This window comes from Myotis yumanensis, unplaced genomic scaffold (genome assembly GCF_028538775.1).
Source record: "Myotis yumanensis isolate MYYU_CA2020_CCGP unplaced genomic scaffold, mMyoYum1.0.hap1 SCAF_7, whole genome shotgun sequence".
Lineage (NCBI taxonomy): Eukaryota > Metazoa > Chordata > Mammalia > Chiroptera > Vespertilionidae > Myotis > Myotis yumanensis.
The window spans coordinates 62,023,176-62,039,425 of NW_027223758.1; the positions used below are offsets into that span (position 1 = coordinate 62,023,176).

Genomic DNA, 16,250 nt, shown 5'->3' on the forward strand with positions numbered 1-16,250 from the left:
TCAGTATGATTAAATATCAGTGACAAAAACATGGAATTTTAGAATGATGAAGTGACTCCAGTAGTATATAAATGTAATAAGATGAATTTAATAGGGATAAATATTATGTGTTGTGTTTAAGTTCTCATGACTCAGGGAAAGCCAAGTGGGCAATGGTGGCTACAGAATTTCCCTTTAAGTTGGGTTTGTTTAGGAGTGTCTGTCTGGTGTTAAGGGCTAAAGGAATTACCTGGAATCTTTGATTATGAAGCAAGCTGTATTAATTAGCTTTCACCACCTCAGAGTTTAGTGGTTTAAAACAATAATCGCCGGGACCGGTTTGGCTCAGTGGATAGAGCGTCGGCCTGCGGACTGAAAGGTCTCAGGTTTGATTCCGGTCAGGGGCATGTACCTGGGTTGCCAGCCTATCCCCAGTGGGAGATATGCAGGAGGCGGCTGGTCGATGTTTCTCTCTCATCGATGTTTCTGACTCTCTATCTCTCTCCCTTCCTCTCTGTGAAAAATCAATAAAATATATTTTTAAAAATAAAAAATAAAACAATAATCATTTCTGGGGTCTCTGTTATGTTCCATTGATCTATATGCTGGTTCTTGTGCCAGTACTAGGCTGTTTTGATGCAATAGATTTGTAATATAATTTGATATCTGGTATTGTGATTCCTCTAATTTTGTTATTCTTTCTCAAGATTGCTGTGGTTATTTAGGGTCTCTTTTGGTTCTATATAAATGTTTGGTATATTCTAGATCTGTGAAATATGCTCATGGTATTTTAAAAGGGATGTGTTGGAATCTATAGATTGCTGTGGGTAATATGGACATTTGAATGATGTTAATTTTTCCAACCCATGAACATGGTATATACTTCTACCTGTTTTTATCTTGTGTTTCTTTTCTCAATGTTCTGTAGTTTTCTGAGTACAGGTCTTTTACCTCCTTGGTTAAGTTTATTCCACGGTATCTTATTTTGTTGTTGTTGTTGCAGTGGTAAATGGAGAGTGTTGGTTTTTTAGTTTCTCTGAGAGTTCATTATTGGTATACTAGAGGCCCGGTGCATGAAATTCATGCACTTCAGGGGGAGGGGGGGGTCCCTCAGCTCAGCCTATGCCCTTTCGCAGTCAGACATCCTTAGCGCTGCTGTGGAGGCGGGAGAGGCTCCCGCCACTGCCACTGAGCTTGCCAGCCATGAGCCCGGCTCAGGGCTTCTGGCTGAGCTGCGCTCCCTGTGTGGGCAGCTCAGGCATTGAGCATCTGCCCCCTGGTGGTCAGTGGGCGTCATAGTGACCGGTTGTTCCGCAGTTCAGTCAATTTGCATATTAGCCTTTTATTATATAGGATAAAAATGCCATTGATTTCAGGATGTTAAATTTGTATCCTGCTACTTTGCTAAATTATTTATTAAATCTAGTAGTTTTTTGGTGGAGTCTTTAGGGTTTTCTATATACAATATCATGTCATCTGTGAATAACAACAGTTTTACTTCCCGCTTTCCAATTTGAATGCCTTTTATTTTTTCTTTTTGTCTGCTTGCTGTGGCTAGAACTTCCAGCACTATGTAGAATAAGAGTGGTGAAAACAGGCATCCCTGTCTTGTAACTGTTCTTAAGAGAAATGCTTTTAGTTTTTGCCCACTGAGTATGATGTTGGCTGTAGGTTTTTCATACATGACCTTTATTATATTGAGGTATGTTCCCTCTATTCCCACTTTGCTGAGAGTTTTTATCAAAAATGGGTGCTGGATTTTGTCGGGTGGAGAACTGAAGTTTTGTTTGAAAACAGAAACATTTTTTTCTATGAACTGAGGTTTGACTGTACAATGAGGTATCACTTCACACCTGCCAGAATGGCTACCATCAATAAATCAACAAATGACAAGTGCTGGTGAGGATGTGGAGATAAGAGAACCCTAGTACACTGCTGGTGGGAATACATACTGATGCAGCCACTGTGCCACACTGACCAGGCATTATGATTCTCTCATCATTGATGTTTCTACCTCTCTCTCCCTCTTCTTCTTTCTTCTTTCTTTTTAAGGTATTTTTTAAAAATTATATGAAGAGTAAATTACTATAAATGCAAATATTGTATGTTTTTTACTGCAAATAATCAACAATTTTAAATATAGTTATTTGGAATTTTAAATTTGAACATCTATTTGTAGGAACTCTGCCAGTGCCGACCTGGGGAAGGAAATTGTTCCTGCTGCAAGGAATGTATGCTGTGTCTTGGGACCCTCTGGGATGAGTGCTGTGATTGTGTTGGTAAGTTGACATGAAGTAAAGTTTCTTAATATTTCTTATCTGAGAGTCCTGACTGCAAGCAATTTTAACGAACATAAATGTATAGACTAGGGTGTAAATAAGATATAATAGGTAGCCCTTGCTAGTGTGGTTCAGTTGGTTGAGCATCGTCGTATGCACCAAAAGGTCAGGGCACATGCCCAGGTTGCAGGCTCAATCCCCAGTGAGGGGCTTGCAGGAGGCAGCCATTCGATGTTTCTCTCTCACATTGATGTTTCTCTCTACCTCTCCCTTCCTCTCTCTCTCAAATCAATAAAAACAGTTTTTTAAAAAACATAATACGGCCGAAACCGGTTTGGCTCAGTGGATAGAGCGTCGGCCTGCGGACTGAAAGGTCCCAGGTTCGATTCCGGTCAAGGGCATGTACCTGGGTTGCGGGCACATCCCCAGTGGGAGATGTGCAGGAGGCAGCTGATCGATGTTTCTCTCTCATCGATGTTTCTAACTCTCTATCTCTCTCCCTTCCTCTCTGTAAAAAATCAATAAAATATAAAAAAAAAAAACAACATAATACGTATATAGAACATTATTTTATATTTGCTTTATTAGATGGTATTTACATATAGGGTGGGGCAAAAGTAGGTTTACAGTTGTGAGTACATAAGAGTTTATTTTTGTATTTTATTATATTATTTTCCATATGAACAACTGTAAACCTACTTTTGCCTTACCCTGTTTATCTGTATTTTTATAGAAAATGGTCTTAGAGGAAATTAAAAGCTTATTCTTAGGAAGTAGGAATGGAGGAAAAATGGGATTTTTTTTTACTTTTTAATTTTTTTACACTGTTGAATTTTTTATAAGAAGCATGTCTTATAGTTGTAAATAAAAAATAAGTACTTAACATGTTAAAAAAATATAGGTTATCTTCCTTTATATAAGATTTCACTAAAAGATCCTTCAGAAACTAAAATCTGTTTTTAAGGTTTTCTGAGGAACAGTCTACATAGTGTATTAAATAAAAAAATAGCAAGTTGCAAAAGTGTGTTTATGGAATGCTATCATTTGTAGGTTTGTTTGTTTGTTTGTTTGTTTGTTTTAGAAAGTGAGGAAGGGATGGAGAGATAGAAACATCAATCGGCTGCCTCCTGTATGCCCATACTGGGGATCGCGCTCACAACCCGGGCATGTCCCCTGACAAGGAATCAAACCAGGGACCTCTTGTTCATGGATCAATGCTCAGCTACTGAACCACACTGGCCGGGCACCATTTGTGTTTTAGAAAGAAAACTTAACATAGGCTGTTGCTAGAGAAATACTCATCATCCTCTCTCTGGTCAGTTAATTCTTTTCTGTCCTTAAAACTGAAGTTCAGGTGTCTTGTCTCAGGAACCTTCCTCACTTGACAGAGTTGGAGCCTCTGTGCTCTTCAGATTGCTTCTGTTACGTGCTACTGTACTTGTTATTTTGCATGTCCTTTCTAATAGAGTATAAACTTTTTAATAACAGGGATGGTGTCATATTGACACCAAATTAATCTTTTAAAATTAATGTCTATTTTTATGAAAGTGGGATATACGTACATATTTTAGATATATGCATACAATGCCAAAGTAAGCCTGTGTCATGCTTCTTTTTCCAATCCTTTGATCCTGTGCCAGAGACAACCACTTTCATCTTTTCGGTATTGTATTTGTTCTATAATTCTAAATATCCTTATGTTGTTTTCGTGATTCTTTGATGTTAGAAACTATTGACTTCTTATTATGGTAGATGATGATTTAACTCTCTTTATCGCTTATCTTTCCAATATAGTTTTATCAGTACTTCTAGTTAAATCAGTAATTTAACAACCCATTGAGTAAAATAGTATTACATACTAGTTTGATACATAATGGTGTAAACACTGATTTATTAAATGAATAATCCTAGTATTTGTTTTTTTGTATTGGAATATACGTACTGAGAGATTGCCTTTTCTTTCAGGCTTTGTATTAATGTTTAAAATTTTGACTTTTATTTTTAATTTCCAAGAGCCCTTCTGTGAATGTCCCTTTTGGGGAACATACTGTTCTTGTGTTATATATCTTTCTGGGACTAATAATTACAGAGTTTTGTTGTTAAAGTTTTTCCTTCTACTCTTTGCCCTATTTCCATTTCCTCAAATGTCTGGTAATCCTGGGCCATCTATTCATATGTAAAACTTAGTCCCTTTTAAAAAAAATTTGCTTCCCGAATTTGGGTGTCATCATTGCACAGGGGCCATGCTAATCTTCTCTGTATCATTCCAATTTTAGTGTATGTGCTGCCGAAGTGAGCACAGGCTTAGTCACTTAGGGCGTGGAGTCTAGTTTGCCTCATTCTCAGGTGAGTGGAGGATGCGCTGGCTTGTTCACGGAGGAGCCCTCTCCATCTCACTGTCTGTAGATCTTTCCCTTCAGGGTTGTCCAGCTTTTTCAGAGAAGGACCGGTGAGTTTCTTGCCTGGGGTGGAACTGGAGTGATTTGGCTGGCTGCAAATGTTCTGGGTTTCTGAGGGGCCATGTCAGCATACTGTCATTTACTCTTCTGTTTCTTTTCATCCTCATCTCCGCTCTCTAGGTCAGGCTTCTTTGGTTTAATTTTTGTAAAGAATAGCCCTCTCATCTCCTGTAGTTGTGGAGAAGGGAGACAGGGTCGTGGAAGCATAACTATTCTCAAATAAGCTTGCCTCTGCAATAATACCTGGTGTCTCCAGCTCCTGAGTCTTCCCAGAAGTCTGTGGCTGCATTTGCTTGGGAGGGAGACTGCTGAATCCATTACATTTCGCTCTTATATTCTTCCACGGTGGAGTTGGTGTTTCAGTTTGTTCTTCCTCATTGTTTCGTAGTGAATTCTGAGAAAACCAGGACAGAAGTATCTTTTCCTCTGTGGTCTTAGATTAATCTTGGTATTTCTAACAGCTAGTATAGTATCTAGCACATAAAAGGTACTCCAGCACATAAAAGTGTTTTATGACTGTTAATAAATGAATTCTTAATGTATTATTCTCCCAAGATGAACAGTTTATTCTGTGCATTTGATGGCTATAGTTATTTTTTATTATGTCAGGTCAACTAAAAGAAGCTTTGAATTATTTTACATCAATAAATGTAAGTTAATTTAATATGTACAATGAAAGCAAAAAGGGAAATAAGCATATTAACCCCTAATATGCATATGTAAGCATTTAATTTAAACATGGATGCCAAACACACAAGTGCATTGCACTTGTAGCATTGCCTAAAATAACATGTGTATGTGTGTATGTGTGAGTGTGTTGTGTGTGTGTATTTTAACCATTGCACAGTGGTAACAGTGCCATTCAACTTCTAGGAAAGGAGGTCTGTAATTCTACTGAGTAAGAATAATTACACATGCTCATATCTCTACAATTTTAGAAGCAACTTGTGTTTTTCTGAGCTAGTTACCTTTAAAAAAAATTATTGTCCTTTAAGGATTGAATACCAGTTTCAAATTTTGAGTGAGTTTATAATGTAACTTAATCTTTCATTTTAAGTTCAGTTAATCTTTCTATTTTCTAGGATAAAATGTAGATATTTCAGTTTCTTTTGTACAGCAATACTCTTTCCCTTGTAGGCATTTCTCTTCCAATTTAGGCTTTTTTGATGTCCTTTGCAAGCCTGTGGCCACTCCTCCCTTCTAAGTTGAAACAGTCCCCATACTTTTCATGGGTGGTGCACAGACCTCTGAAAGGACCCACATTAGAGTACAGCCTTCCCTTCCTGTTTAACTGTGGACTTTCAGCTCATATGTTGTCTACCAAGCTTTGTCCTCCAACTGCCTTGTACAAGAAAATTAGTTTCTTTTCTGACTTTCTCTTAAGGCAAGAGGAACCACTACAGCTCATTTTCATCCCTGCCATCCAATGTATTCCTCAAATCCCATGGATTTTGGAACCTAGATCTCTACCACAGGTTTTTTTTGTTTTTGTTTTGTTTGTTTTGTTTTGGTGGAAAATGGGGACATCTGTAATAATGTAAACAATAAAAATAAAGTTAAAAGACAGAGAAAGAAATAGTATTAGAATTCTGTGTACTGAAAGGATTTGAAATGCTTGCCTTTTCAATTGTTGCCATCTGCTTCCTGATTATTTGGCCTCCCTAACTGTCATATGCAGAGCCAATTTCTTTAAAATTTTTAGTGTAATTAGTATTTAAATTTTGTTGTTGTGTGAAAATGCCACTAAGTAACAAACTATCTCAAGAAAATGATCATGAAAAGAAAGGAGAGCTCCAAAAATAAACTCTCTAGTCAACTAAAGAAAAGCTCTGTAACAGTGATAAACATCAGGATAATGGTCAGATGTTTCATTAACTGATTTAAACTGTGGGTGGTTAGTAACTCTCCACAGAAATTGACCCGTTGTACATAATGAATATGGACAACTAAAGAATTTACAGAAATTTTAAAAGGTGACTCCTCCCTCCAGTAGGATAGCCCCCACAAAAAAATACAGAACTTGAAGAGTGCTTTAGGCAGGCAATGGAGGGTGCCACAGAAACTGTTACCTGGCACACATTTACTTCATGCTTATAGGTTTTAATGCAGTGTATTGAGAGTTAAATTAGAATCATTTTTGACCTAAGTTTATTAAATGCACAAAACTCCAAAACAGTTTTTTTAATGCAATGAAATCTGTAATGTCCACTGGAGTTTCTTTAAAGTCTCAGCAGATGTTGAGTTAATTCTTCTGTTGAACTAAGTTGTTTGCCTTTTTATCTCTGATTACTAATTTTCATTAATTATAGAATCTGAAAGAATATACCATGTACATTTATATAAACAAATATTCTAAGTATTATTCAACTTATTATCAGAGAAGTGGACACGAAATCAGGCTGCATCATAATCTTGGCTCTAGTCCTAGATTATATAACATTGGACAAATCATTTAATTTAACTGGGCATATTTCCTCCTTTATGAACATAGGAATCATATTTGATCATTTAATCCCTCACTCTGTCACACAACCTAAATCATAAACTTTCAGGCATATTGAAAGATTTTACAAAGAGCACGCACACAACCTTGTTATCCTCGGTTCTGGCATATTCCTTCAACTAAAATGTGGAAAACACATGAGATGGTTTTTCCTTCTAAGTTTATAAAATATAGGAATTTATAAATTTCCTCTAACTTTTCAAACTTTTAATCTAGGAAAGAAGAAAAACTCCACTTTGACCTAATAGTTGCTAAGCAAGAATGAAACATAATTTAGTCTTTAAAAGTATACTACTGCGTGGACTATGTGTCTAGGTTCCCAGTACGATTCCTGGTCAGGGTACATGCCAGGGTTGCAGGCTTGATCAGTGGTGGGGGGTGCAGGAGGCAGCCGATAGATGTTTTGCACTCAGTTCGATGTTTCTCTATCCCACCCCTTAATTAAAAATCTTTTTTAAAAAATACAATATTCACAAAAGGAAGTCCAGAGAACTCTGTTTAGTGTTATTGCTACTATAAACAACCTACCCCAAAACATAGTGGTTTATAGTAATAATAACTTAATTAGCTTCGAACCTGCATTTTGGCCATGGTTCTTTGGGGTAGCTCTTTTCTACTCCACATAGTGTCAGCTGGGACAGCTCAAAAGCTGGGTTTGGTTAAACAGCTCTCTCTTCTATAGCAAGATTCCTTTAAGAAGTTTCTATGGTCACCATTTCTTATTTTTTTTCTGCCATTTTCTCTTTTTAAAAATACTTTTTAAAAGACATCATTTTGAGATAATTTCAAATGTAGAGAAAATTTGCCAGAAGGGTAAAAAGACTCACTTACCCCTCACCCTGATTCCCCAGTTATTAACATTAATGAATTTGCTCCATTACTTAGTACCCCGACTCTCTCCCTTTCCCTGCATGCGCGCGCGCACACATACACACACACACACACATTTATGGGCACACACCCCCATGACCATTCATCTCTTTTGAACGTTTGGAAAGCAGGCTTGACCAATGATGTCCCATCATTACTCAATAATCCAGTCTGTATTTTCCAACAACAAGGACATTCTCCTACATAACTAGCATATAATCCTCCCAATCACAAACCCCATATATATTTTGCCAACCATTTCAACAGTATCTCTTGTTTCTTTCTGGTCCAGGATCTTATCCATTTAGTTGTCTATCTCTTCAGACTCATTCAACTGAAGCATTCTCTTAGTCTTTCCCTTGATGGTTTAATGACTACAGACTTTATGTTACGTAGGATGATCCTCAGTTTTGATCCACCTAATGTTGACTGATGATCATACTTAAGTCACACATTCTTGGCAACACTATCACCGAAATGAAGATATGCAGGACATTAAGGGACTCACAACACCAAACTGTCCCATAACTGGCGATGCTAACCTTCATCTCCTGGTTACACTGGTGTCTGCCAGATTTTTCCACATTAATTAACCCCTTTGTAATCAATTAGTGTTGTGTAGAGAGTTTTCTAAGAGTACATCAATATGTTCCTCATCAAACCTCCACCCACTGGTCTTACCATCCATTGACAACTTCCATGAATCATACACTTCTATGATGGTTGCCAAATGGAGATTTTTCTATTTCAGCGATTCTCAACCTGTGGGGCGCGACCCTTTCACAGGGGTCGCCTAAGACCATCGGAAAACACATATATAATTACATATTGTTTTTGTGATTAATCACTATGCTTTAATTATGTTCAATTTGTAACAATGAAATTGGGGGTCACCACAACATGGGAAACTGTATTAAAGGGTCGCGGCATTAGGAAGGTTGAGAACCACTCTTTTATTTCCTTCATTCCTTCCACATTTATCAGTTGGCACTCAAGTAAAAGGAAGAGCTTTCCATTCTCCTCCATGTCCTCATTCATTTATTTATAATATAAGGACTCATCAATTTCTATTTTATTCACAAAGTGGCAATCCATTTCTGTCATTACTTATTTTAGTGGTAAATTATCAATTTGGCCAGTGGGGGAGCCCCTTCTGGTTGCCTCCTGTGCTTTTAACATGTCCCACCCTTCTTTACTTTCTGGCACGTAAAGGGTCCTTTTGTACTTTCCAGGATCCATCCCTAGAATCATTCTTTTCTCCAAGGACTTCTGGCTCCTCTTAGTGGAGGATGGGTACTTAGAAAACAAGTATGGGCACTCAGTGATGATCCTGATGTGTCATCTCTTCAAGTCCCTCTCAACAGCAACAAAAGCTAGAAAAATATGTATAATGCTAGACGTCACATAATTTTAATATGTTGGAGCTTTGATTGCAGGGCAATAACTAACAAGAATTCAAGACATTACAATTAGTGAAAAGAGTAAACTTACTCTCTTTGCCCCTCACACCCCCAGGTATGTGTAATCCTCGAAATTATAGCGACACGCCTCCCACTTCAAAGAGCACAGTGGAGGAGCTTCATGAGCCAATCCCTTCTCTCTTCCGGGCACTCACCGAAGGAGACACTCAGCTGAACTGGAACATCGTTTCCTTCCCTGTTGCTGAAGAACTTTCACATCATGAGAATCTGGTTTCATTTTTAGAGACTGTAAACCAGCCACACCACCAAAATGTGTCTGTTCCCAGCAATAATGTTCACGCACCTTATTCCAGTGACAAAGGTAATTATTGCCAACAGTTGACTTTTCCTATCCTGCCCCCTCACTTTCTGTGTGGTCTGTGAAGCCTATATTAAGGTTATCTTTTTAAAGTAGCTTTTTGGTTTTGAGTTTGTATACTCTTAAGTAAACTCTAGATTTTAATAACCACAAATCCCTGAGTAGATAAGGAGGCATGTCAAGCATATTGTCACAAGTCCTTCATACAGGCAGTGATAGAGGCTATAGTAGGTGATAGGATACATGGTCCTAATTTTGATATTTGTGTTAGATTTTAATTGTTCTTCTCATAAGATAGTAACAGAGATGCTTACTACAGTATTGCTCACCATCAGATAACATTCAAACTGTCCTTAGAAATCAGATTTTCATGATAGCCTTGGTACCACAAATGATGCCAGGTTATCTATCAGCTAAATTTCCTTGTAAGCAAGATGATATTACAGACATCTAATTTCCAGGTATAAATTAACCGCATCCAGTTCTCCGTGAGTAATATTGGTCAGAAGGGAAACTAAAGGAAAGAATGACATATACAACTTTGAGAAACATATTAAAGAACATTTGTTAGGATAGGTCATACATTTATTTTGGAATGAAAAAGGCACATAACTTTTAAAGTCTATGATATTTTCAAATAAAAAGTTTTACAGTTTTATTGTGGAAGAATAAGGCAATTATGAGAAATGCAGTCATTTCTCAAACTGAGGTGAATTATGCATAAACAGTATAATTTGTGCTCTTTGTGTGTGTGTGTGTGCGCGCGTGCCTTCCATTTCAATCCTACCTGTCTAAAATAGTATGAACTTTGGCCATTGATAGTAAAGGCAAAACAGCAGTTGTTAATCATACACAAAGTAAGAATTCTTATTTCCTTTTAAGTTGAAGTACTCTATAAGACAAATTCTTATGGAAGATATCATAAATGAATGGAATGTGTCTTGCTACCATTTTCCCCATGATAATAATGTAAATAATCAACATAATAGATATTAAATAATAATTCATTAAATGTTCTCAAAGGTTATTTAAATTCATGAAATAATAATCAGGAAGGTTATTATCCTTCAAGACAGAACTAAAGTTTCTCCTCTGTGACACCTTCCCTAGATGCCCCTCCCCCCAGGTAGAGTGAGCCACTTCCTACTCCTCCCACATTTACAGTTTGATTTGTCATCTGTTAACTCATAGGTCTAACATTTTCTACTTAGTTTCTTGAATTCTCTGATTACTCTTTGACTCCCCAATAGCTATTTCCTAGTAGATATTCAGTAAATACTAGTAGAATAAATAACAAAGTGAGTTTGGTAGGCACCAATCACTTGGAGATTTAAATGCTCCCCCACCCGACCGGCTCACTGGTGACCCCTGTAGTTTGCCTGGCATAGTGCTCTGCCAGTCTCCTCAGTTTCCCTCTTTAACCAGATCCCATCTTCTGGAGCCAGCGGTGGTTCTACTATCTTCTGATGCGAACTATCCACTGCAGTCGGACTTGCCTCCACTCCATCCCTGTGCACACTACACTCATCTCCTTGTGACTTTCCTTATTTTGTTACATGGTAGCATTGCTTTTAATTCTTCCTAATACAAGTCCAGTTTTTGGCCATTAAGCCTTCCCTTATTATTCAGACCCCTGGTGATTTATCAGTTCTATAAATGGCTCTTTAAAATAACTTAGCCTTTAGTCATATACTTTCAATTAATGGTTTGTATTGTCCTTTATTTATTTATTTCAGATAAATAAATCCTCCTACCTAGGTAGTCATATGGGGTTAACCACCAGTAGAACTTAAATTGAAACAATCAAAAGTGGTTGCTTGGAAAGCAGGACTAGAAATTGTTAATAGTAAGAAAAGTATTTTCTCTTTTTTTTGAATCTGCAGTTCAACTTTTTATTTTAATAAAATCAGGATATGCACAACACAGTGCTAGCATCTAAAATAATACAATAAGCAATTACTAAAGCTACAGTGACATGAGGTTCAGTCCTTACATTCAGCAAGTTTAAATCCATTTTTACATTTTTTAAACCTTATAACTGAAAATATTGCTTACTGATAGAACTTACTCAAATGCTATTGCTGGTTGTACAAGTCCCTGATTATGCCAATACAACAAAGACAACCACATGTTTGAGGACTGCAGTGTTCCAGACATTTCCTGGGGGAAAATACACACAACTAAACAAAACTCACACAACAAACATCTGAGAATCTGGACACTACATATCAGTGTTTTGAAGTATTTCATTAATATCTTAAGACAAGTGTATCAAACCTTGGAATGATTTAATTTCAAGTCAGTTTAGTTTTTACTAACATCAGAAAGTTACAACTACACTGCCAATGCCCAGTCTGCTTAATATGACTTAAGAGTTTAATAGCTAATGCTGAATTGTACCAAGCATTGCTAGTCATTCATCATCATTTGAATTACTTATTTGTTTTATTTTATTATAAATTCTCTGTATAACTTTAGAATAGTATTCTTCAAACCTCTTTTAGTTGTAAAATTCTCTCATAGGAAATTTTATCAGAAATGTCCAGTTTAAAAGGCACATGTTGTTAAGCCCAGTAATCTAACTTTCAGATCAAAATCTGAAACCTAACAACGTGACTAAGTAAGCCCTTTGCGTTCTTCAGCTGGGGTGGGAGACTCTGGCTTCCTTCTCCATGTAGTTAGCAAATGAGATCTTTTTTCCTATACTTCATCTGTTGTTCTGTGCAGACTAGCAGTAAGAGAACTAAGATAAAATAACTGTTAATAACATCCAGCCAAGTACTAAAGCATTTTATTATTTCTTTCTCTGAAATCTTAATTTTTTATTTTTCAGAACACATGTGTACAGTGGTTTATTTTGATGACTGCATGTCCATACATCAATGTAAAATATCCTGTGAGTCCATGGGGGCATCCAAATATCGCTGGTTCCATAACGCCTGCTGCGAGTGTATTGGTCCAGAATGTATTGACTATGGTAGTAAAACTGTCAAATGTATGAACTGCATGTTTTAAAGAAAGCAAAAAAAAGGAAACCAAAGCAATTGAATCAAAAAGAAAGGTACGAAAAGCTATTCACTGATGTCTGCTGGTTGCATCAGAATGCCAGCAGATTAAGAAGATGTGAAGAATTTGGACTGAGTTGCTTTTAAAGTATGTCAAATTCAGCAATGTTTTAAATTGTGATAACTGCTCATATTGATTTTACTGTCCACCAGCAATAAGCCCTTTCTCTTGTTTGTTTCCCATTAGAATACTGGGGATTCTAATGGGAAACAAACGTAAAAATACATGTCAGCTTTGGTCACATGAGAAGCAATTGCACAGAGAATACTTGAAAGAGCTGAGGTTTCTAACAGAAAGCCTGATGTCATTTTCTTCTAACATGCCAAAAACCTTTTGTGTTGGAAGTGTTAGAGCATGTTAGCATAAGTTATGATTTCTTCATGTACTACTAGGACACTGAGTTTTTATAGTTGTATGCCATTCTTTACTTTGCCTTGTTTATCTGTTCTATAAATAGTGTAGATACTCAATGCATTACCCTGAGAATTCATTAAAATCGCCATAAAAAGCTTAATTTCAAACCTTTTTATGTTGGTTTTAGAAAGTAAATACTTCCTATGTTTTACAATTTAAAATTCTTACATAGTGGAATCCATTCTATAATACACATACTTTAGGGAAGGTTTCTCCTTCTCTTCCATCCCCCTGCCCAAAGTGCTGATGTAGGTAGTAATGAAGAATATTTATCAAGAATTTCAGGGCACACCCAGGAAACCACAGTAAATATACTGCTAGAATAAATTGTTAGGAAGTTCAAGCATCTCTCTCACTTAAGGTACCAGCTTGAAGAGCACTAGGAATGGGAAATGACTGCCAGGTCAGACTCCAAGAAGAGCAGCAAAGAAACAATTTGTCCCTTATACAGAAGGCGAAGATGAAAGATGAAGCTGTGCTCAGGCAAAGCCTGAGCCCACTCGGCCTCAGTACACACAGCCACGTTCTGCTATGGATGAGTGATAGGAGGGGCTAGAGAAGAGAACTCACGGGTATGAATTGGGAAGGTCGAAAATACTGGGGATTCTAACAGGAAACAAACGTAAAACTATTTACATTAATTATTTTGTTACTTTGTCATCTTTTTTTAGGTTTATATCTAGATCAAATGTTTTTATTAAATATCATACAGTAGGAGGTTAAGATTTTGAAACAAAAAAATCTTTGTTCAAGATAATATTAACTTCAAATACACTACAGAACATTTTGTCAGCTTTTCATATAATGCTTCAATAAAGATAAGCTTAGCTGTGCCCTTGCAATCTTCAAGCATCTAGAACATATTTATATTACAGAGACTCTTAACTTTACAAAATTATTAATTTCTCAAATAGGACACATTTGAATTACACATAATTTTTTAGGAATACCTTTGTATGTCTAAATATTTTACTACATAAAAATAGAGGATGCTGTTAGACACTTTGTATTTGTATTCATTATCTGAACAGTAGTTAGTTACAAGATCATATGTAATGCTATGAACTATCCTCATAAAGTTGGAAGCCTTAATATCTTTTCTGCTCTTTCAGATAACTCTAATAAATACTCAAGGTACTTTAGCTTTTTTATAAAGTTGAAATTTAGATAATGAATTTAATAGGAAGACATTGGGGATATCCTTTTCTTACTTGTACCTAGAATGCCTCTGTTTAAAGTGCCTTGAAAACATTTTAGCTCCCTTTCTTCATTAATACCAAAAAAGGTGAAGGTTTTCTTGGACTTAAGAAAATTTTAAAGGAATCTGTAGCCTGTTGATTCATTCAACTTTGCAGTTTTTCAAAGTAATTTTATATTTATCTGTGAATAGAGGAATACTTCTGAGTTTATTAACAACATGCTTAAAGTTTTCTTAAATACAGTAACAAACTTTTTAAAACTGCATTTATCATCTTTTTTAGGTCTTCATCATTAAAATTTTAAATGTACTTTACCTTTTCCCCTTACATTGGGAAGATAATTTCTTGACCCATATTATGTTTTAACTGATTTTTTCATATTCTCTTTCTCCCAATAGAAATTATCCCTAAATGTAATGCTTAATTTTTCTGGATTATGAAGGTGTTGAAACACAGAGTTCACCTGAAACATTCTATTTCAGGTTTTGAATAACAATATTTTTTTCAAATTAAAAGTATAACATTTGGGAAGCAAGTAGCACCACTAAAATGTAGACCTTCTATTACCATTCTAAGCACAATTCACTACCAAACAGAAGCCCTGGTAAAAAATATTTTTCTTTTAAATGAAAAATTAGGTTCTTACCTTTTTTATGACTAGATTAAAAAACACTAAATTTTAAATCAGTAGGCATTATAAAAGCCATATATAAAAGGTTCTTTCCTATAGTAAAACATGTCCTTGCTAGCAGGTTTTTCTGCCCCATCTTCTAATAACATCTAATTATTACTGAAATTATAGTGGCACCAAATCAAATGGTAATTCAAATAAAGTAAGTCTTTGTTTACATAGAATGTTGTAAAGGAGAGGCCTTCATTTAGAATACGATTTCCGAGGTTTCAGAAAACAAAAATTTATGAGATGTTAGACTATTTGAACAATTATTTATAAATCACAGTAGCATTAAAATGGAAAATAGAAATGAAACTCCTGAAAAATGAGGTAAACATATAAATAAGCCACATATTTAAAGTTTGTTTTTATTAAAGCTTCTTTGAATATTTTTAAATCTATTCTGCATTCCCATGAGCCTCTGTTTGTTGTATTTTACGTGATCTACAACATACAAAATTATGTACTTTTTCCTTTGGTTGTCCCTATGAACAAAAAAGTATTTTAATAAAAAATTGAAATGAGTGTGTATATTTTGTAAACTTCAGCATAGAACATCAAAATAAGTTTGAGGTTTCTGTCTAGTGAAGTTATTGTTTAAGGTATCAGCCGAAGCATGTCCCCTTCTCTGGATATCCCTACCGACTCTGTTGGAACAAAGGATCTGTAGCAGTTTGCTCTCTGCTTTTCAAAAATATGCTTTATTCCAACATGGCGCAACCTTTGAAATGAAATAATTAACTGTTCTCCTTGCTCCGAAGGTCTTGTGATGCCAACTAGCCTCACAATCATTTGATGGTAGGAAGTAGTTACAGAAAGATCACAGTAGGAAAATAGCTCCCAGCTCTCCTGTAGTAGTCCTCTCGGGGTGATATTAGAGTTGGCCATTTCACAGAATCCACATTTTGACAGCCTAATGGGTAGGGGATCTGGGGACCAGAAAATTCAAGGCGACAAGATTACCAGCCTGAGTGACTTGAGGGTATGACAGATCTGACGAATTTGGGGGTGTAGGATTAGTTTCAAGAA

The 16,250-nt window shown here is 36.1% G+C and overlaps 1 protein-coding gene and 1 non-coding gene across 4 annotated transcripts in view; one reads left to right on the forward strand and one right to left on the reverse strand.

The window, feature by feature from the left end:
- Positions 1-15,740, forward strand: part of TWSG1 (twisted gastrulation BMP signaling modulator 1) — a 38,121-nt gene extending 22,381 nt beyond the window's left edge. For all 3 annotated transcript variants that reach the window (XM_070420665.1, XM_070420664.1, XM_070420666.1), the window contains exons 3-5: positions 2,159-2,258; positions 9,606-9,872; positions 12,703-15,740. In XM_070420665.1, the coding sequence (XP_070276766.1) occupies positions 2,159-2,258; positions 9,606-9,872; positions 12,703-12,884 (549 nt within the window). In that variant the 3' untranslated portion in view covers positions 12,885-15,740. The remainder of the gene's footprint in view (positions 1-2,158; positions 2,259-9,605; positions 9,873-12,702) is intronic.
- LOC139014702 (U6 spliceosomal RNA) lies at positions 4,452-4,558 on the reverse strand. Its single transcript, XR_011472268.1, has one exon. It is a non-coding gene; the product is annotated as a U6 spliceosomal RNA (small nuclear RNA).
- Positions 15,741-16,250: the final 510 nt, after the last annotated feature.